At 40.8% G+C, this 23,279-nt stretch overlaps 1 protein-coding gene across 1 annotated transcript in view; it reads right to left on the bottom strand.

Moving 5' to 3' along the window:
* SCEL (sciellin) overlaps window positions 1-23,279 on the bottom strand; it is a gene marked incomplete at both ends in the record, with an annotated part of 91,623 nt that overhangs the window by 47,938 nt on the left and 20,406 nt on the right. Inside the window, 7 exons of the mRNA XM_080917162.1 lie at window positions 825-881; window positions 2,544-2,603; window positions 2,898-2,957; window positions 4,508-4,552; window positions 8,476-8,535; window positions 10,885-10,950; window positions 13,099-13,179. Coding sequence (XP_080773288.1) covers window positions 825-881; window positions 2,544-2,603; window positions 2,898-2,957; window positions 4,508-4,552; window positions 8,476-8,535; window positions 10,885-10,950; window positions 13,099-13,179 — 429 coding nt within the window. The remainder of the gene's footprint in view (window positions 1-824; window positions 882-2,543; window positions 2,604-2,897; window positions 2,958-4,507; window positions 4,553-8,475; window positions 8,536-10,884; window positions 10,951-13,098; window positions 13,180-23,279) is intronic.

Here is a 23,279-nt window from a genome sequence, read left to right as displayed (position 1 = left end):
ATGAATAAACCCTTTCTTCCTATGTTTAGTTGCTTTAGCTATGAATAAAACCTAACTGTATGAGAATGTGCTTGAATGTGTTGTTGGATATTTCTAGAAACTGACCAGCATTGATTTATACGTGGATTATCTTTGTTTGGTTATGTGCTATGTCTGTGTTCATGTGTGTGTTATGTGTATGTGTGGGTATATGTGCACAAGTGTACGTATATGAATCCCAGAGGTCAACATTACGTCTCTTACTTTATTGCTCCCACCTTACTTTTGGGGACAGGTTTTCTCATTGAACCTGAAGGTCACAGATTCAGTTACAGTGGCTGGTCAGCAAGCTGCAGTTATCCCCACACACACCTCCCCTCCCATCTCCCTCTCCCTAAGTACTAGGGTTTCAGGTGTTCCACACTCACCAGGTTTTTCCATGGGTGCAGAGGATCTAAACTTATATCAGTGTGCTTGCACTGCAGGCAAGCTAGTGACTGAACCATCTGTCTCCCCTCCCCGTCTTTTAGCTTTTTAACTTCATTCATTTCCACAGTGGTACTTGGTTTAAACAAGTTCACATCCTGTCTCTCATTTTGCAATTTTACCTTCCCATTTCCTGCGTCACATTAAAAGTCGACTCGTGTATTAAGTATTAAATAAAACACACAATGGAAGATTTGGTGGCGGATGGGTGTGGCCATCCTTTAGAGACAGTATAGATCATATTCCCTTTGACCCACCATCTCTAATGCAGCTAAAGTGTTCATCTGCGTCAGAAAGTAAGAATCAAACAAAGCATGAGAGGCTAGAGAAAGAATCTCACCAAGAAGTTGTCTACTCACCCTCTCTCAGCGTCAGTCCTTTGGTTGATTTTCTTAAGGCTCCCGAAGGCTTGATTTCTTTACAGCATTGGGAATGAGGGGAAAAAAGAGTGTTTGAGAGAAACTCAGTGGCATGCTCAGAATCTCTTAGGAGAGCTGCTAAGAGAGCTGTGGAATTCTCACAGCAGGAATGAAATGCAATCAGGGCCTAAAGCATTAGAAATTCTTAGAAATACCTAATTCAAGGGGCGACACCTTAACAACAAGGTATCAAGCACTACTCAGTTACAACTCGGTCAATTTAAAAGCAGACCTTCCCACTAGGCCTCAGCCTTTTCTTTTGGGAGGGGGATAGATTGGACAGAGGATACATTTAATTTGACAATGATGATGTTGTCCTATTTAGTCAACTAAACTCATTCATGCTAGGTAGAAATCAATTATTCATCAACACTTTAAATGGAAATATTTTGAGGACTCAAAGAAGTTGCTTCCTATAAAACTTTCCAAAGTATCCTTAAAAGGCCTAACACTGCCTTGAAGAGTGGAAATAGCTCGGCTCTGACTGCAAACTGATCACATAGAACAGATCTTTTGTGTACCAGAAACTAGAGGTTGGTGGTTGGCCATACCCGTAATCCATGATAGATAAGGCTCACCCCAATTTTAACCTTTTCTACCGTTCATTTTGGAGCTCTCTAAGATCCTTGTCTGGAATCTCGCTTTCTCCTCCGAAACACAAATCGATGCTGCAGAACTGTTGACTGTCTTCCATCCAAGTTCTCCATCTGGAGAAAGTCACCTATAACGAACCAGCACGCCTGCGTGCCTCTCAAACTATACGATGCTTCTTCTCATCATATAGACTCTGCTGTGTGTTCTAGATCAGAAAGCTAGAAATGTACCTGACAGGTTTGACTTGGAAAACTAGCATACCATTCCATGTACACACTGGCACAGACAAATGGTTTTTTAAAATAAGTGTGACTTCAGAAATAATTGTCATCTTAGAAAAGAAATTTTAATACTCATACAGAGTAAGTGACTAGTCTGGGGATAAATGGTAGAAGTCTCATAAATCATTAACCTCTGTCATTCTTCACTGACCAGAAATTTTATTTAATGAGACTGTTGGGAATTTAATTTCTTTCAATATTAAAAAAATATCAGTAATGAAGAACTGATTTTCTGGTTTGTCATTATCAGTCTAAAACTGCAAATCTATCTCTCAATAGCTACTAGTTTAGTTATCAATCATCAAATTAACCTACTACAAAAATTTTCAATGTCTTTCAACATCAAGACACCTATGTAAAGATCAACATATGAAACGTGACCAAAATTCCATCTAAGAAGTGCTTTCTGTCATCTAACGAGGACCGTGGCCCTCAGCTCCATTCCCAGAACCAAAGTGCCTTGTAGCCAATATACTTAGTCCATAAGCATCCTATGTCACCACGTTGGGTCTCTCTCATTTCTATCTGTGAAGGTCTGTGTGGAGGTCAGCTACCTCACATACTTCTCCTAGTGGGATGAGGAAACGAGTCCCTAGAGGTTAAGCCAGTTGACTAGGTCACTGACATCACGGTGGCAGAGCCAATACAGAGGCACCAGCCTTCCCTGGCCCTTACCCAGAGCTTGTGTCACCAGACCTCTCGACCCTGGCAGAGAAAGGGGCTTCCTGTTTAACAACAGAGGCTGTCAAATGACTCTAAGTGGCCCGACTTGACAGAATCTCACCCTTTACCATCTCTGTCCATCTGCGTGTTCATGTAGATCAGACTTTCAAGACTCTGGGCTCTGGAAACAAACAGAATGTGCAGTAAAAACTGTGAGGTCGTGTGGTATCTTGAAAGGTCGGCTATAATAAACATTTTCTGTGAATTGCTCATTTTCTTCATTGAATGGAAGAGCAGAGATCATTCTGGGCAATTATGTCTGAACTAAATGTGCAATGCCAAGGCAGCTTGCCCATCTGCTAGTGTGCTGCCGGTCTGCCAGAGGCTGCGGCTCCCTTCCCACCACCATCACCATCTGAAGGATCAAGGCCAACAGTCTGGGACACAGGCTGACCAGAGGAACAGGCCCACTTACCTTTTTTCTAACTGCTGTGCCTTCAGGTTTGCTCGGAAGAGGCCATCGAGACCTTGATTTCTTTAAATACATGGATTTAAAAACTCTCATCAGTTATGATGACAGATGCTTCACTATAAAAAGCATACACCAGTTTACATGTAAAGTAGAAGCTGCCTGGGAAGGATGAGCCATAGTTCTGGAAATGACTTTATTCCCCAGGAGTTAAATTGAACTCCAATTTAAACCACAATAGGCCCGAGAGAAAATGCAACCAGAGACATTAAATGGGGATGTGCAGGCCGTGAGCAGTCTGTCTGGATGCACGAAACGTTTTCCTTCTTCTATTCAATTTTGATTTCTTTTTAAACGATTTTGGTTTTGTATGTCTTTATGTGTCCGTGTGTTCTGTCTGCCAGGGTGTCTGTATCATGCCTACCCCTTGGTTGTTGTAAAGGTCAGAAGTCATGATATAGGGGCTAGGAACCAAACCCAGGTCCTTCAAAAGAACAGCAAGTGCTCCTAACCACTGAGCCATTTCCGCAGCTCCCGTCTTCTTTTTTTATGTTACTGAAGTTAAAATACAGTCGCACATCATTTTCCATTCATTCTCTGTACTCCCTCCCATGTGCCTGTTTCCCACTCCTCTCTTGGATTCATGGCCTTCTTCTTAGATTCATCTTTTTTTTTATTGCTGGTGTGTTTGTGTGTGTGTGTGTGTGTGTGTGTATGTGTGTGTATCACCATGAGCTGGTATTTATAGACCTATCTATGATGCAAGATCATGATGTTTCAGGTTCTCCTGAAAATGCCCCACAACACTGGCTTCACATCCCAGCGTGGCTCCTCAGTTGGTGCTGAGATGCTGTTGATCAGACATTTTCGGTTGTCCCTTACCCCCATTCCTCTACTGTTCATGCTCTCTGTCGGTCACACCCATTCACTCACACCTGTCTCTGTGACCCCTGAGCTAAAACCTCCTGATTGTAAGATGAGGAACCTGCAAAGGAGCAAATCTAGGTGATTTGCTGTTTTCAAAACAGGGCATGAGGACCACATTTCACATCCTTAGAGAAAGGAAACCAGTGGACACGTTTTTTTTTTTTTTTTTTTTTTTTTGTTGTTGTTGTTCCTTTCCTTTGGTATCTGCCGACCTTTTCTATCTATTCATTTGTTTCATTTGTCTCTCCTAGAATACTTTGTTTTACAATTGCAAGGGCTTTGGATGATAATAACAAAGATATTAGTGCATTTTGAAGTGGCTAAACTCAAAACATTCATTAATCAAGTAAAAAAATAACATATACATACATTAAATATATATATATACATACATATATATGTATGTATGTATGTATCAGGAATGTGGTATGTGTACAAACATGCAACTCCCTCAAATGTCATGGAACATGAAAATCAAAGATACTTAGATGTTAGTACTTTCAGACTTAAATAACTTAAATAACTGCAAGCTTTTTATCCAAGACTGGTGAGATATTAATGACTAATCAGATAAGTCCATCCTCCCGCCCTAGAACCAGGACACTATTTTTCATTCTAAAACGATGATGTAAGAAGCCACAACGTTTGATTTAATAATGAAACGAGCACCAGACCTTTTTAAACCTCACCTGCTCAAGCCTTTGTTCATTCTGATGAGATTATCCAATTCTTCACTTTGGGGAGAGAAAACAGAATCTAATATTAGTTAGAAAGCATTCCCAGATTCACCTTAAAGTAACTGTTGGGAGTGCTCAGAAATAGAACACATGTCCCATGCTCATTATCTGTGAGACTCATCCTTCAAGGCGTTCCTGACACCGGGCTGCAGTAAGCCTTTCCTGGCCCATTGGCTGAAGTCTCCCCTATGTTTGGAGCCTTTGTCATTACGTGGGGCTTTGTGGGACTCTACTATGCTATATACTGTAACAATAGCAACTGTCTGCTTGCTGAGTGCTAAGGTTCCTTCCCACACATAGTACTTAAAATTCAGAACTGTATTCTACAATGCATCCTGCCAATCTTGAACACGTTGTCTTTAGATAGCTGTTTAATACTCACTTTTACCTGGATCAACGGGGCAGGATAACTGGCTAATTATAGATCCTACTCTCATGCAACAAAGCTACTCAGAAAGTAACTATTTCTCCAACTCTACTACAAATGCAGAATAGGCCTAGTAAACTTGCAAGCCTGCTTCCATATTTGAGAACCGCAGAGCCCCTTTCTGGCAGCCTTCTGGGGAGTGACCTATTTAAGTTAAGCTTATGGGTTGGTAAATTTCTCTTAAACCATTGGCTCAGCTTTTCTCCCCAGATGGGGAGCCTGGGGTAGGGTGCTCCCCAGGAGAATCCTCTAATGCTTCTTCAGTATGCCTTTTCCAGATTTTCTTTCCTCCTTCCGTTCCTCTCTGTCTTCTTCACACACTGGTTCCAGCCACCCATCTTGGTTTCCTCCTCTTGATGTTCTAAGTCACGCATGTCTCCAGTTTTTTAACATTCTTCTTGAGTTAACTCAGGTGTTGACCAGGAGACCAGTATTTACACCTTCAAGCATCTAAGGCTGCAACATCTGCCCTGCTATCTAAAGAACTCCATGACTCATTGGCGGCCTGAGTAAATTTCTGCAGCTATTGTTGATACCATTGCCCCAGAGGCAGGATAACAAGAATAATCACGTTCATTTTTTAAAAGAACCAACACGTTAATACACAGTTCTCAGCATAATGCCTAAAACGTCACAAATTCTCACCTAATATTTGCCATTATAATAAATGGCACCTTGCCAATATTTTTCATGGAGCACATGCTTGCTATATTTACCTTTCCAGTTGAATTTATTAAAAGAAAGGCACTGTGTCAGCTTCAGAGAGATACAGTGGATGAGTCTGTTCTGTGTGGTGAAGATACCAGGTAAACCACCATTGTCAGAAGAACTGTCTAGGGCAGCCTGCTCAGAAACCCTTAGTTCATCTCCAATATATAGATGAGTCATTCAAAGAAACATTGTGCATTTAATGATAAAACTGAAAGTTGAGACTGAACACTGAAATGTTTTAAAACAGTTTCTGGCCCAGACTGAAAAGGAAAAAGAACAACGTTCTCCCATAATGGGGAAAACGATGCCTAGTACTTCAACATGGTGTGCTGTTACTGTTTCTTGCTTAAAATGTTACCTGATAATCAGAAGCTGGCTGAAATTTTGTTTCCACCCCAGGGGAAAGAGCAACTATAAGAATCTTGTAGTTTTTAACCCTAGACCTTTGTGACTGGCATGAACCACAATGATGAGATTTTTCAGGATTCAAGTTACCTATTGTTTATCACAAGAAAATCATAAACCACGAGAAAGATGCTCTGTGCTAAATTAAACACCAGGGAGACAGAATTCTGAATAAAAAAACCCTGAGCTTTCAAAATGTCTGTAAATTGATAAAAAGCTTTAGATATTAAGTTTCACCATTGTCTCTGCAACAAATTAAATGCCCTGAATCAGATAGTAATAGCTCTTTATTCCACAAAGAGCAGCTGGGAGAATGAAGCTCTTTCTATTCCCTTTGGACAGCCCAGAAAACATTACTCTGGTCCATGTGAAAGCAGCAACTCTCTCTCTCTCTCTCTCTCTCTCTCTCTGATGCATGCTCGTCTCCGTAAGCTGTGAGCTGTATTATGCCTGTGTGGCTGGGGACCAGGAGCAGGAAAGCCAGCTGCCAGGCTCTCCCTGTGTGGAGTGATTCATGCCACCATGTCATTGATCCTCAACATCACCTACATGGGTTTCCTTCAAGTATCCCAGTCTCCAACTGAAAACTTGTTCACCACTTATTAAAAAAAAAAAAAAAAAAAAAAGCCTAGGCATGGCTGAGCAAACCTGTGGTTTTAGATACTCAGAAAGTTAAGACTAAAAAGCATTCCAAGTTCATGACCTGCTAGGGCTACAGAATAAGTCCAAGTCACAATTGGGAAACTTAAAGAGATTCTAGTTTTAAGAGAATGGAAAAAGAAGCTGAGGGAATCTCCGTGATGGATCACTTGCATGTCATGTGTAAGGCCTAGGCTTAAGCCCCAGTCCTGAAGAGTATACTTCTAAATAAATTAATAATATCAGAAATACAGGATCTTAAATGGGAGAAAAATCAAACTTGAACATGGGACATGAAGATCCTCTCTGGTCTTCTTCTAAGTCAAAGCCCCTATTGACTGCACAGAAAACTGTGTTATTTGTCTGGTCCAGTAACTGTATTTGTTGAGAAAGGGTCTTACTCTGTAGTCTAAGCTGGCCTTCTATCTTAGCCTCCCAAGTGTTGGCATTAAAGGTATGTGCAGCTTGTCCAACCTCTTTTATTTTTTGTTTGTTTTGGTTTTTAGTGAGATGCACTCTAGTAAATTCTTATCATTGCTTAATTACATTAAACAAGGGAAAGCTTGCCAGGTTTGGGATTAAAACAATAAAGTATCTGTATCCAGAATTTTGACATGTTACTTCTTTGGACAGAGCTGCATATTATTATCGAGTCAGCGATCTCTCTACTAAAACAAAACATCTTCCCTGAAGATGACGACAAAAGGGATGAGGGCGAGACTAAAGAGAAAAGGGTGGTTAGGTACCATGCAGTTGAAATAGCTGAGTTCTAGTCACTGAGGAAGGAAGAGTGGTACTTCACTGGGTAACACAAGGAAGACTTCACAGGGCAGGTAATTTGTGACCCAGATCTTGGAAAATGATGGCACCAGGACTGGTAAAGGTCACTGTGTGGAAGAGATGGCAGAAACAAGCATGTCTAGAAATCATAGAAAGGAAGAGGTCTGTCAAATATGAGATAACTATGCAGGTGAAGTCAGAAATGATTCTGGAACTGAATTGTTTTTGATCTAGACTAGCAAACAGTCATATGTGACTCTAGCATGTATTTACACATGGAAGCCATGACAAGTATTTACAAAAAAAAAACTATGTGGCACTCAGTGGTATAAATGGGGCAGAAGAATGAGAGACTAGAGTGTAAGTCTAAGCTAGTCTCTCATCCTGGACTAAGCCCTGCATGAGCAAAAGACATTGTAGACTTTTAGGATATACATGCCTATATGTATTATATGTGTGTGTGTATACATATATATATGTGTGTGTATATATGTGTGTGTTTGTGTGTATGTGTGTGTGTGTGTGTGTGTGTGTGTGTGAATAAAAGGGATAGAAAAGCCGAGAATTATTTCAGAAGATCAAGCCTGCAGTAGTGGAAGGACAGAAGCAGAAAATAGCACACCTGTGAAGAAAGCTGAACATGGTCCCAGGATATTTGAAATGGAGGTGCTAAGGGCAAAAATCAGTGGATATGTAGGCTAGCCAGAAAACCACAGAACTAGAGGTGTGGTTGAGATCTGAGGTCACTAGGATGAGTAGATGTAGGTGGGCATCCATCCATGTCAGGAACATCTACTCTATGTGGGTACTTGCAGAGACAGTGAGAGGCTTTTCTTCTTAGTCGTATACAACAAACAGCACTGGTTATTGGCTCATATTTAGAAATTACAGAGGCATTGGCAGCTTTCAGAACACAAAGAAGAGGGAGAAAACAAGGCTGGGAGCTCTCAAACCTCACCCCTTGTCAGTTTTCTGAAGCGCAGCCGCCACCCTGATGATGTCGTCGAGATCCTCGGCCCTTCAGTGAACAGAAAGAGAAGCAGGTCAGTGGGGTTAAGCTCTACTACCAGGCTAAACTTGCTAGAATTCCTAGTGAAGGACAGGAGAGTCCATCTTCAGGAAGGATGACTCTAATAGGCTCACAAGTTGGTCCCATTGTCTCCATGCATGGTACGCACAGGCCTGAGCATCCTTCATTACCACCGAGGTCTCCATGCATGGTACACACAGGCCTGAGCATCCTTCATTTGCTACATGAAGCACAGTGTGAGAGGTGACAAGTTTTATAAAAACTTGTAAGGACAGGGAAGTCAGACTCCTTCCAAGTGTAAGGTATGCGTGTTGTCTGTGCCTCAACCCAGGACTCCTGGAAGTCAAAGGGATGACACAAAAGAAATTTAATTCTTGGGAATAGCACGGTCATTTTTTTTTATGTCACTGAAAATTGTCTTATTACAGTGATAAAACCATAAAATACCAATGTTGTAATTTTTCAGTTTTTTTAAGCAAAACAGTTTCTGGGCTGGAGACATGGCTCAGCCATTAAAGGCTAGATAATAATAACAACAACAATAAAATAGTTTCTTACATTTCTTGAGATCATAATGTGATGACATCATTTCCCTGCTCCTTCCTTTCCCCCAAGCCACCCCCATATTACCACCCTCCCCGCGCGCGCGCGCGCACACACACACACACACACACACACACACACACACACACACACTTTTTAAGACTCGTGAACTGTTTTTCATTAATTGTACCATCAGCACAAACTATTTGGTCTTTATAAAGTTCTTTGTATGAATGCTTTTAAGGTTGACCATTTAGATAACCAATTAGGACGTTCTTCCCTAAGGAAGACGATTTCTCCTATAGTCAGCATTCCGTACGTAGCCCTGACTGTCCTCGAATCCACTGTGTTTACCAGAATAGCTTCAAACTTGCAATGTTTCTCTTGTTCCTGCCTCCTAAGGGCTGGGATTACAGGCATATGCATGGCTTTAAAAAGTATTCCTAAGGGGGCAGGAGAGATGGCTCAGCGGTAAAGAGCACTGGCTGCTCTTCCAGCGGTCCGGAGTTCAATTCCCAGCAACCACATGGTGGCTCACAACCATCTGTAATGAGATCTGATGCCCTCTTCTGGTGTGTCTGAAGACAGCGACCGTGTATGTACTCATACATAAAATAAATCTTAAAAAAAAAATAAAATAAAAAATAAAAAAAAATAAAAAGTATTCCTAAAAGCTATTACTTCCTCAGTCCTTCTCAGAAAAAAAAATAAGTGCATAGCACCCTCTCAAAGTGGGGTGCACCTAGACCTTAAATCATCAATAATTCAAGAGCTAAGAAGATAGCCTTGTGACAATTCTTGGTATTTAAAAATCATTATGTTTAAACTATACACACCAAGAAAACTTTGACTATTTCCATGTTTTGTTAGATTTCAATGCACACTATCAAACCTTTTAAAAAAAAATCAAGTGTACCTTTGTGAATGCAACTGGAGGGGGAGGGGGATGGGATCAGGGCAGAGTAAAGGGATAACATCTCAAATGTAAATACAGAGTATCTAATAAAAAAGATAAAAAAAATCAAGTGCTGACAAAGATATATTCATATAGTTTTGTTCAAAAATGCTTTTTTAAAAATCTGTACATGTGTCTCTGTTTTTTTTAAAAAAAAGTTGAAAGAAAAGCTATTACTTTTCCCAAATAATAATGGAGAAACACAAACAAACAACTCTATAATGAATGTCAAGCTAGGTAGGATGTGGCAAACAGGTGTGAGTCAGGACCACGGTGGGGAGAACAGATACTTGGGAAACGCTTCCTTCCCCAGATGAGGATGTGTGAACCTGTCCTGATGCCGCAGGAGAGGCTGAGCATGACGGGTTCAAATAAGCGAACACCTCCTCCCTGCCTCACACTCACACACTGACAGTGTGCTGTATCTTGAGGCAATTGCAGGGAACACAGAGATGAGCAAGCTTCCTCCCTTCAAGGGTTCCATCTCATCTTGTCCGTGTGTTCAGACAGTTCTGGATTGGCAATGTAAATCTTGTGCAAATTTAAAGAGCAAGAACCTACAAAACCATGTGTTACCTACCCGGACATGGTGCCTCACGTGAATACCAGCACTCTGGAGGCAGAGGCAGATGGATCTCTGCAAGACTGATGCTGGCCTTGTGTGCATAGCAAGTTCTAGGCCAGCTAGGGCTACACAGGGAAACCTTGTCTCACAAACAAACAAATAACAGTCTGCTCATTACAGCTAAATTTGGCACAAAAACTGGTGTTACCTAATTTATCATTTTAAACACTCCAAGCATTGGCACAGTTAGATACATACAGACAGAAGTTTGTACCTTATATTTCTCTCAGCATGTCTATTGGTTTCTCCACATGCCCCTGATGTATCTGCATGTATCTGCCTAGAATTTAAAAATAATGTCTGTTAGGTAAGAAACTCCACCATGTTAAATTTATATGTATAAGATGACATTTGTGTTCAGAAATATATATATTATTATTTGACAAAAATCTAACCCTAGTTCTTTGTATTGGCTAAAATTCAATTATTCCTCTTTTTGAAGGTCTAAAAAGTACAAGGTGCAAATTTTTACAGTATCAATTTCTTTTCATATGTTTCAAACCACAAGGTACATTTAGTCATATCTGATCTAGACGTTGTTCATTTTATTTCCATTCATCAAAGCATTTTGTCTCTATCAGATAATGATGTAGCATTTTAAATATCAAGAATAATTTTCTGTGGTTAGGCACCAACATAATATTTTTTTCTTAGAGACTTGTTTCATGTGAATACTTCCAAGAAATACATTTGTTCAAGTAAGACCAGAAAATACCCTAAATTTCAAATACTTCTACTATACAAAAAGGGCCCTGTTAGAGCGGCTGCAGCAAACTGTATAATGCTAGGTTTTTAGAATTTATTAGGTTCTCTCTTTCCTCAGACTGTGGTTGACCTACTTATATATTCTTGCTTATTCTCACAAGCTATATTCAACCATTTTTGTTCTCCAGAGGACATGTGTTAATTACATAGAAAACACTTCCCTTTCATATCTGTTCATTAAAATCGCCATGCTGTGATTAAAGCAATCAGGGTTTTAAAAACAGGCAAGTTGTCCCAATTTTAATTTTTTGGATCATTAGTGGAAGAAAGAAATGAAAATAGTTAAAAACTGATTTTGACCAATTCCTGTGGAGTTTAGCTTTTTCTGAACATAAACGTGTGCAGCCCTCTAGTGTCAATGGTCTTAGATTAGAACTTAGGTGATACAAGGACAACTTATTTCAGTTTCTTTTTAAAAAATCTATTCTAACTGTGACTTCATTGCCTCATACTATAAGACTAAGATGACAGTCAGGTAAGACAGGAAGCCTGAGAGCTTGCTCTTATGAGATAATTATAATCATTGCAGAAATGAGAAGTTGTAAAAGCCAATCCATATCATTAATTAGTTCAGTGAAAAACTATTCTCCTGACTCATTAAAGCAATATCCTGAGGACAAAATTTCAGAGATGGGGGGGGGGTCTTATGGGTAGAAGTTGCAGCTCTGGAGTTTTACTCCTGAAGGATGGATCCACACAGTGCCACACACCCCTGTTCCTTGGTCAGGCTTTCTAGCAGTCTGTCCTCTTTTTAAAAATGCTTTCATAATTGTGACTTATGGGTAATAGTTCTGTATTTACATAATAATAGTTCTGTGTCTTACATAGTGTTAAAAATTCCCCTCAAGAGGCAACAATACAAAAGAAGCAAAAGTAGGCAGTCAGGCAGATCCAACAGCTCAGTCTTCTCTGAAACACTGGGATTTAATCTCTCAATACTAATGAAAAAAAAAATGGAACGCCATCTTGAAAAATGGTTCAAGGGGCACATAGCAAGAGTGTCAAGCTTCTGAATTGGCTTCTAAGTATTAATTATAAAGTTCCAGAAGTTTAAAGTAGAAGAGAAAGTGTGTCTTTTCTTGACTTAAAGATAAATTATTTGGAATAGTCTTAAAAGGTTTTGATAGTTTTGAAATAAGTAAAAAATACTTTAGTCAAAAAAAATTAAGTAAGAGCCTAAAGATTCTCACATAACTGAGTTGTTGAGCGGTAATACAAAGTTGTAAGAATATCCTTTATTAAAATATGTAGCTCTCAGTGGGAAACTTAATTACAAGGAAATGGAGAGGAAACACATTCTTATCTGTAGTCTAATGTAGTTTGCGTTTACTAGATATGAAATATATATACAATATATACACATTTATATCAAGTGCTAATATATAAAAAACCTTCATATAATAAAATAATATAATATATAAGAAACACTTCCATTTCTACTTGTTTATGACTATTTCAGAGGAATAGTTCTATAAGACATGTGACAGCCACTGCGATTCTAAAGCAAAAGTCATTTACACATGTGTATTGATAGAGTTATAGGTTCTATGAGTCTTATATTAGTGAGCACACGAAGAAAGTACAGCCATGCTTTCCTCAAAGCTGGTCACGATAGTTTGACTCTCATTTCCTGGCAAAGACCTTCAGAAGGGCAAGCGCTTACCTATTATTCTGCCTCGGTTCTTTAGGAGAAGCAACGGGAGAGCAGGGTTTGGGGGGCAGTGGGGGGTGAAGAGCTGGGTCCCTTTGAAACAGAAAATGGCAGCTCATTGAATATGGAAACCATACGCATTGTAATATCTATTAGCCAACCATATTTATCATGGAAATATCTCTAAGCTCATGACCCCTATGTGTAGGGAACCTGAAAGTCAGGAGTCACAGACCACAAACTCTAAAGAAGTCACTTATTTTGAGTACAGGATGTTATAAAGGTCCATTCAACTGGACTTTCAGAACCCTTTCCATCTGTGACTACAGTTGGAACTACAACGTGCCATTTAGTCGGCTCAGCACTTTGCTCAGACTCGGTGTTCTGAGTAACACATGAGGACTGAGCACGGTTCTCTGGTATTAAGTATAAGCTTCTTCGGGGAGGATGACGACTCCCAGGCTGCTGTAGAAACAGCAAGAAGTTCCTCCCATTTCAGATCCCAAAGTTGGTTTGGAGACTATTGACTAATTCTTAAATATTATCAGCACATGACACCTCAGTGCCGGCAAAATATGAAATACTATGACATTAGCCAACTTTCAATGAGGCACCAAAGTCAGCCCCGAAAGGCCACGTGATTGAGTGACAAGGAAACTGGAAATGGGTTAGCATGTTTAACTGTGAAAAAAGTCAGGTCTTCCTGAAGTCACATCACTCTTAGGCTTCCCCACCTCCCACCACTTCCACTTCAGTATTTCTTGTCTCAGTTTTCCCAGCACCACTGACTCCGGGCTCTGCACCTAGAGAAATGTCCTTCACAATCTGCAGCCTACTGAGTAAATATGCGCTCTGGGTAAGGCTACCTGCACAGACAGCTCAGCTCCGTGGTAACCTTATCCTGCTTCTTAATCTGTAGTAAGTAAGCTCTCTAACAGGACAGGTGGGGATTTCCAGGGCTGAATGAGATCATAGTTTTAGTCAGCAAACATCACTCGGTAGCTTTCTCTGTGTGATGCACTCTACGAAATAGATAATGCTTTTTATTTCCAAAAGGTTTTGAATATACAAATAAATAATGATGTACAAAAAAAAGATGGACAGATGGAAGGAAGGAAGAAAGGAAGGAAGGAAGGAAGGAAAAAAGGAAGAAAGGAAGGAAGGAAAAATCAGTGAAGACATAGCATAAAGGGGTAGGGGACTCTGATTTTATTAGCATGGTCCTGGGAAAGTCTGCGTGTAAGGGGACATTAGAGCTGAGAATAGCAGGAAGTGATAAATGCCCTGAGGACAGTTGGAACACCAGCTTGAAGATGACATTTGACACTTGAAACTTTATGAGGTAGGCAAAGAAATTATCGTAAAGAGAGGCAGTCTGGGAGCTGAAGACTCCGGCCTCACATACCAATGGTATTTAAGGATCAATCATGAGACGTTAGAGCAAAGGAACCCAAGGGAGGGTGGTCAAGGAAAAGAAGGTGAAAGTGAAGAGGTGGTTTTCTGGAAGCCAGCTGAGCAAAGCCTTGCCCAGCCTGGCGGTCAAGCCAAGGAGGACGAGGACTGTGAAGTTAGCATGCCTATGGCCATACTTTTATTTACACACACACACACACACACACACACACACACACGTATATATGCCATTGCTATGTATAGTGGTCAGGGCCTTGGTAACCCTGACAGAAACAATCTGACAAACACTGAGTATTTGGGGTGGGACTGCACACACTATAGATTTTGGAGAAAATGTGAAAGAAGGAAGATGCAGAATGGAATCGGCTGGGGTGAGATCAGGGATCAGATTCTGTGATGATGGTACAAGTGGTTGGAAATGACCTGACTGGACTTTTTATGGGGTTAGTGGATACATCATAAACTTTTACTGAGGCTCTTGGGGTACACAGGGCACAGGGTTTCCTGGCTTTTGGTTCTGTACCAGTAAGCAGGGGCCACTAGAACAATTTGCAAGGAAATACTCTCCCTGTCTTGATTTAGTGTCTGGTTCTACACGCTGGGAGGGTTCCATTTATATTGGCACCACCACCTTTTCTTGATATTCCTCAGTTAAGATTTCTTCATTTAGCTCTGTCTCCCATTTTAATAGGGTTATTTGATTCTCTAGAGTCTAACTTCTTGAGTTCTTTGTATATATTGGATATTAGCCCTCTATCAGATATAGGATTGGTAAAGATCTTTTCCCAATCTGTTGGTTGCCATTTTGTCCTTTTGACAGTGTCCTTTGCCTTACAAAAGCTTTTCAATTTCATGAGGTGCCATCACCTTTTCTCAAAAAAAAAAAAAAAAAAAAAAAAAAAAATATATCCACATGTTAGGTTACAGACATCAACTGATAACTAGTAGTATGTCTGTGAGGATTTGCTGATCAAAAGTAAGTGGGAGATATGGAAGGATCAATCCCAGGTAAGACTAAGACTGCACAGGGCACTGAATATGCAGACAGAAAGGAGAGCAGGTACCACGTAGACAGGACGGTTATAAAAAGGCGATTTGGGTTTCTGTCAAGCTTTGCTTACACCAGATCTGCATCAACAGAACATCAGATTTCTTCTGTCTTAGAATGGCTATTGCTTCAAAGAGTAAATAGTTGAGTGAGTAGGTGAAGTAGACATTGGGAGAGGAAAAAATATAGATCTGAGACGGTGGGGTCATGAAAGCTAAGATCTGAGGTAGATATGGGGTCATGAAAGCCAAGAACAAGGGAGCATGCTTAGTTCACTGGGTTTGCACCCTGCTGGGTCAGCTTCCGGCTTGACTTCACCTCAGAGGAGCTTCCATTTGCATCTTTGCATTGACAGCACAGATGACAGAGCCCAAGCCGGGTTAAGGGGGAGGATGAGAAAAGTCATTCACAGAGTGCCAGGAACATTATGTGATCCAAGCAGGGGGATTAAAAATGAAAGCCAGGCAGGAAGCTGTGGCCCGGAGTGTTGTGAAGGGAAGGAAACAAAGGACATTTATTGGAGTGATCTTAGTTGAATTCTGCTTCGAGATGTGATGTTTGAGCTGATAGCCCCCACTGTCTCCTCTGCCCTTCCTGGCACCCTGCAAGCTTTCACAAGATCTATGCCACCACGTCAGTGGGTGTAATTGTAAAGAGTTGTTTCGAGAAAGACAAAGGCAGTTTTCAAGAGAAACATGAAAAGTTTCAAACTATAACACCAAGACTAGATTGGGGGGAGGGATCCTCTTGTAGAAAGGGCTGTTTATGTTGCCCGTTTTTTTCAGATCACTTCTGGTTTTAGGGTTGTTCTGGGGCAACGTGCTTGGCTCCTGGACTTGAATTCCAGTCTGCACGGGAGGAGGTGATTTCTCTCCTTGCAGTGCAGCCCTGGATTCCATCAAGAACAACCAATCCCCATATCTGTGATCTTCACTCTCACAGTTCATCGCACATCTTTTCCCACTAATAGAATTTCCATTCCAGCAGTAGCAAAGAAGCTTGTATGGACCAGGAAGTGAGATCTCAGCTGTTCCAGCTGCCATGGCTGCTGAATGCTGCCTGCAACAATGTTACCCTGCAACAATGTTACCCTGCAACAATGTTACCCCGCAACAATGTTACCCCGCAACAATATTACCCTGCAACAATGTTACCCTGCAACAATGGACTCTCATTCCTCTGAAACCATAAGCTTCTATATCCTCTTGTTTCTATAAGCTGCCTAGGTCCTGGTCTTCTATCACAGCTATAGAAAGGTCATTAATACAGTCACCTTATCATTTGAGAAATCTTAAGGGTGGGTGAGGGCCCAGTGCCCCAAATTGCTGTTCTAAATGTTGAAACCCTCAGATATCAAAATCTCTAATGTCTACACTCCTTAAAGTCCAAAATCTGAAATATAATTCTAGAGAAATAAAATTTAAAAACACTTTAGGAATGAGTGTGTATTAGCATTGGCAGACTCTTATGTGCATAATTTTATTAGCTCCATAAGCATAACACATGGGTGCATCGCCCTCCCCCCACTGAGGGTTAGAAAGTTATGTAAGTTTCCTCACACCACATTGCCTAGAAGCATCTCAGCCAAGGTTTCTGGTACAGACCTTTTGATGTCAATCACATGCTTTCTTTTCTCTTCACCCCACTACTTCTAATCAAGTGTTTTAAATGCAAATTTATTTTTTTTTCAAAGGCTGCAAAGTCAGTCCTGGTGGTTCATCCCTATATGCCAAGCCCTGGAGAGACAAAGTCGGGAGGCTTTCAAGTTCAAAGCCAGAGAAGCAGCCACAATCAGCTCAACAAGAACTTGTTCCCACGGCCACCCGAGTTTCAGTGTAAGGATAGATACCAGTATATGGGGCTAGAAAAAGTACAGCCCACCCTTGCAAAGCGCTCACAAGGCATACTGCCATGTTCACAGTTAAATTGCTGTAGCGATGTGACTTTCTAGTGGCTAGGGGTCACATTCCCAAGTCCTGAGCACTAAGTCAGAATTTCAGGACTTCACCTCTAGCCTTTGGCCTACTTTGTATGAGCACAGATGTCATGCTATTTCTTGAATCTCAGCTTCTTTACCTGAGAGACAGGCTGGTCTAGATGTCAAAACAGAGACCAAAGAGAATTCTCCATCCCTGGGTATCCTGGCTACCTTTTTTTCCTTATAGACCAAGTAAGTTGACATTTAAGTACTGGGCCTTTTCAAACCTATGTGGATACGGTTGTATCTAATAAAATTTAACTTTAGAATTGAACTAGAACATCAGTCCCCAACAGTCAGTTCTCTATAGTAGGTATGGTCTCCCAAAGGCTGTTCTGTCAGAAAGATTGGATCAAGTTATGGCAATGAGTGGTCCAGACCCTTCTGGTCATGGGGTCTGGAGTAAAAAAGCCAATAAATCATAATGCATGGGCCCTCCTGAGTTTCCATAAATAAGAAAAGGATCAGACTGATGTCTTAATCTGCTCTGGTACCTTCTCTCTCAGACACTCTCAGGATGAGATCGTCACCACAGCTGGAACAAATAGGACTTCCTGCTTAGGGACTTTTATTTCCAAAACTATGAGTGGAATATATATATATATATATATATATATATATATATATATATATATACATATATATGTATACATATGAATTTAACATTTATAAGAACATAACTTCTGATTTGTTTTTCCTTTAACAACAGAAAAAGGATAAACTAATATAGTTGGTCAATAGACCAAAAGAGACACCACTTCTAAAATATTGATTCAATCATAACAGTTTTTAGTCCTTAGGTAGTTTTTGCAGAGAGGTACTACTACTACTACTACTACTACTACTACTACTACTACTACTACTACTACTACTGATGATGATGATGATGATGATGATGATGATGATGATGATGATGATGGTGATGATATAAGTAGTCCAGGAATTATCAGGTGAGGTGGAAAACACATCAGCACTAAAATGGTATCTACTCAAATGGATCTACTCAGAAGGGATCATTGACCTATATGTAAACATGAAACTAAGAGATATTTAGAAAAAAACGCTTTGTGACCATTTGTTAGACATGATACCAAAGGCATAATTCATTTAAGGAAACCTGAAAAATCAGATTTCAGCATGTTTAAAAAATTTTTTTTGCTCTAACAAATACATGGTTAAAAGATTGGAAATGCCAGCGATACATTCATAAATATATAAATTATATATCTAATAAAAGATGTATGTTTTAAAACTCTCAAAACTTAAAATTAAGCAAATTCAACACTAAAAAGGCAAACTATTGGAAAGTGTACTTCACAAGAAAAGATGTACATTTGACAAACAAGTAGACAAAAGGACACACTGCACAGCTGGTCCCTAGAAAAGAAGGTACCTAAAGAGTACTGAAATAAAGTACATATCACAATAGCTAAAAAGGGTTTTCAAAGGGAAAATACTAGACAGCATTAAGGAAAAGTAGCAAGCAAAGCCTGTATCCTTTGCCACTGTGCATGCAAAAGCAACAGACATTCTAACCAAAGCCAAGTTAATCATGTGCTTATCACGTGACCTAGCCCTGCATGCTTACTTCAGTTCACACAAATCACGGGGGACTGTGGGAAGCCCTGGTGTTTTTTCCTTCAGGGAGTGATAGCTAAACTGTGTTCATCTCTACAATAGAACACTACTCTGCAATAAAGACTACATCATCCATGAATCTGCTGGGTGATTTTTTTTTTAAGAGGTGAGAAATGAGAAGACAGGAAAAAAAATACACTGCCCCTTTTCCCAAGTGCAAAGACAGTCTTAGTAAAAGTGACAGTCTGTGCATGCTTCTCCTCCCACTGTCCTTGAAAGACACCTGATTGATAGCCCCATCACCCACAGGGCACAACACCCAGGGTTCTCTGCAAGAAGCTTTGCTCCTAACTCCCCCTCCCGCTTTGACACACAGGGCAAATCTCCCTGGCCTTACTTCTGCTCTAGCAGTAGGGAAGAAATCGGACATAAGTAACTCTGCTACAGTTTGAATGACCAAAGACAGCCAATTAGACTTGCCAGGGCGTTGGTAACTTTGAGAGAACTATGTAGCGATCTCTGATAGCCTTTTCTTTCTTGTCCAACCTGTCTGGCTTTTTTGTTTGCGCCAGGGTGATGTTTGAGTACATTTATAAGTCCCAGGTCTCCTGACTGGACCAGGTTTTTCCTCATCTCTGCTTTGCACCTGGAACACCTCTATTTCAGCAACCTCATGTGGTCTTTGGCAGACAGAGGGACAATAGGAACCAGAGGCAGGAAGAAGAAAGGGGCCACAGAAATCAGCTTTAGGCAAAGTACTGGTTTCACTTGTCTGGAAAGACAAGTTCCTTAAACCTGATGTGGGGAGGCCCCGAGGCAGTCTGTGTTGCCCCTAAACAACAGAAGAAAAGAGAAGTCCTTGTTCAAGGTCAAGGCCTTTACTGGCTCTTGCTAAACTAGTTTTCCCATTGTGCTCAAAGCCATTTCAATGAAAAGACAAACCTTGACCAAGGTTAATGGCGTAACTATTTTGGTTGTATAAATGTGAAGTCTGGACACACAGGCATGATATTTTTTAAGTTATCTAAACTCTGGCTTGTTACTAAGTGCAGACAACATTAATATTCATAAGAGATTCTAGTTAATATAAAGATTTTTGTTGAGATGAAAATGAAATCTATTGCTCTGTGTGTGTGAGAGAGAGAGATCAAACTTTGTAAAGGGTTTGGTACTGATAGAGTTAAAAATGCTGAGGCATAATTAGAAAGGTTACATTTTAACATTTATAGTTGCAGTCAGAAAAATATAACTACAGTGCAAGGTTGCTATGGCAACTTGCTTCTCAATCAGGATTTCTTTTCTCCCCTAATTCTACCAATCCGCTAACTGGAAGTCAAAGCCCATAAAAGAAGAGGTTGTAACAGAATAAGGTTGAGATGCTATGGGGGTACACAAGAAATAGTTCTCTTTTTGCCAGGTACACGTTCTCTATCTCATTTTTAGCCCACATTTATTTTCTTCCTTGTGTTTGGAAATGACTCCAGAAGAAAACGCAGAGGCTCTATTAGTACTGGAAATAGAGACAGTGGCTTCATTGTTTGTCTCGCATTCTGGCTAGCATTTATGAATATTTATACTGTCTGTTAAGCACATGTCTAATATGGCTTAACAAATTCCTTGCTTAGCTTTCCGACACGGCCTCACTGCGTGGCTCAGGCTGGCCTTGAACTCATGGGCCTCCTGTGTCCTCCTCCCATGTTGGGACTGTGCTTCAGTACCTAGACGATTCATAAAGGAATCTTAGATGAGATCATCTAGAACCACTCCACATCCTCAAAACACACAGAAGCATCTGCAGTCATTAAGATGTATTGGTTGGCTCAGAAGGCAGAGGGCAGCTCTGTGACCACTCTTCATCAGCGTCACATCCATAGTCTATGTATGTATGGTGCCTGTCATCTGGTCTCTCATTGGCTCCAGCCTGGAAAATGCCGTCAACCTTACAAAGGAGTCACATAGGACGGTAAAATGTGGTGGAGAGGTTTAAAAGCCAAATAAAAATATAAAGATATGATTCATGATAGTTGGCTTTTGGGTCTCCTGGAGTAGAGATTGGACCTAACACCGATGCATCTCTGGTGTCTCTACCCAAGTACTTTCTTACACAGAGACAGAGATCACTGACTGTGCTTTGGAGCAGGGTAGTGGGAGGGAAGGAAGGCGGAAGTCACATGGGGTAACAAGCTGGGGAAATGCATTACTTTACACGCATTAGGAATCAGAATCAAGGATGGACACGTTTATTAAAAAAATAACTATGGGTACATTTACTTAACGCTGCAAAGTATTACAAGATGACTCCATTATTTAATGAATAGGCTATAGTACTTGCTATTAGTCAACACATAAGGATTATTAACAATAATTTTTCTGAGTCCAGATTTCAGGGAAAAAAAACCCTTGGCCAGCATTTCATATTCATCCCCTTCTTATTTGGTTTTGTCTCCACAGTAACTTCATTCTTAATACACCACATTTAGAGCTCACCACGAAGTCAGAATTCCTTAGCCTCCTACCTGAGCCCTGACCCCAACACACCTTCAAGCATTTCTTATCACATGAGAATCATCTCCACAAAAATACCCTTCAAGCATCCTAGACTCTGCCTGCCCAGTGCTAATCATGTTAGCAGTGTCGTCAGTCCTACTGCATACACCCTGAGCAATCATTTGACACCGAGTGGTTAGACCATTATACGTAAAACCACTTTGGGCTCAAAAGCCTCTCTTTCTTCTTCCAAGATCTGTCCCACCCCCCAAGTCCATATTACAAGCTTGCCGCGTACATCACATCTCCCACAGGATATGGGTACCTTTATGTGACCCCTTGTGTTGCCAGTAAACTGGTTATTCATGCCTGCAGTTGGCACCTTTAGCCATCATAAAGAACTCGAAGCTGCAGTGGTCCCTCAGAGTTCTAGTATAGGAATTTCCTACCACACTCCCAAACGGAATCTCCGGACACGGATCCCTCTATGATCCGTCTTCTCCCAGGAGTCCCCTTCCCTTTTCCCTTGTGAGTGTGGCTCACTTGCAGTTAGTGGCCTTTGGAGACTCACTGCTCTGAACAGGCAAACCCAGCAGAGCACCAGCCAAACTAAGTTTAGAGTGCTACTGCCACCTAGTGGCGACTTTTCCTTGGCCCACGCTAATCTCAAACACTAAAGATGAAGTTAAGGAAGACTCAGAGGTCAAGGACAGAATTGTCAGTGTGAGCGGCAGTAACCTTTGCTATGGTTTTGTTGTAAACGGTAGCACGGAACTCTCCTTCAAGATTGGATGTCCAGAATGCAGGTCGATGAATCCTCCCATTGGATACAGGATGAGCTCTTGTGGGATTTCTGGGCCTAAGGTAAGGCAGAACTAATCTATCTGGCATAAATAGTGCGGGGATTTTCAGAGAGGACGAAAAGTGAGGTGGAGAAACAAGGAGTATGAGGCTAAGCAGAGCATCACTGGGGATGTAAGAAGTTCCAGTCAATGAGAAACACCTGACCAAAGGACTCAGCGACTTCTGATTGTTGGTACATAATTCAGCCACAGCTTCTTCTGTAGAAGTCTCCATCCATCCATTTACGTCTCTAGTTAATCCTTTATACAGGTAGCATTTTAATAATATGAGAAAACTCTCTTAGCGAACGTGGAGCTAAGAGAACAGAATGGGTATAAACCAGTGAAGAGAAATCAGATGAGCACTTTAGTGTCTCGGATAGTATTCAAGGCAGAAAGGCTGGGTATCCTGCAGCTTGTTGCAATGTAGAGAATGGAATAAGCAACCAATTAAGTCACTGAACCAAACAAGGGGGACCCATGACAGATGGGGGTCAAGCAAATGCAAGTAGTCCTGCTAAGGGCCTGGACCATTTTTTCTAGGATAATGTAAAATTACTGTAATTGTTACTTAGGAAGGTGAGGCGGTCTGGCTACTATTGTTTCTATAAATATAACTTGTCTTTTATATAGAGGAGGAAAGGGTGGGTATAAGGGAAAGGAGTCTAGAAAGAGGTCCCCTACTGTCATAATCCGGGGAAGACAGGGTTCAAAGTGATATAAATAATAGGCAGCAACTAGATGTCAAATGCATTTAGAAGGCATGGTGCCAGGTCTGCTTATGCACCAGGTAGACATAGTTAAATAGGAAGATTGTGAGAAACCTTCAACTTCTGCCATGGCAAAC

This window comes from Micromys minutus (genome assembly GCF_963924665.1).
Source record: "Micromys minutus genome assembly, chromosome: 5".
NCBI lineage: Eukaryota > Metazoa > Chordata > Mammalia > Rodentia > Muridae > Micromys > Micromys minutus.
Note: the sequence above shows the minus strand (reverse complement) of the source record. Positions and strands in the feature narration are given on the sequence as shown.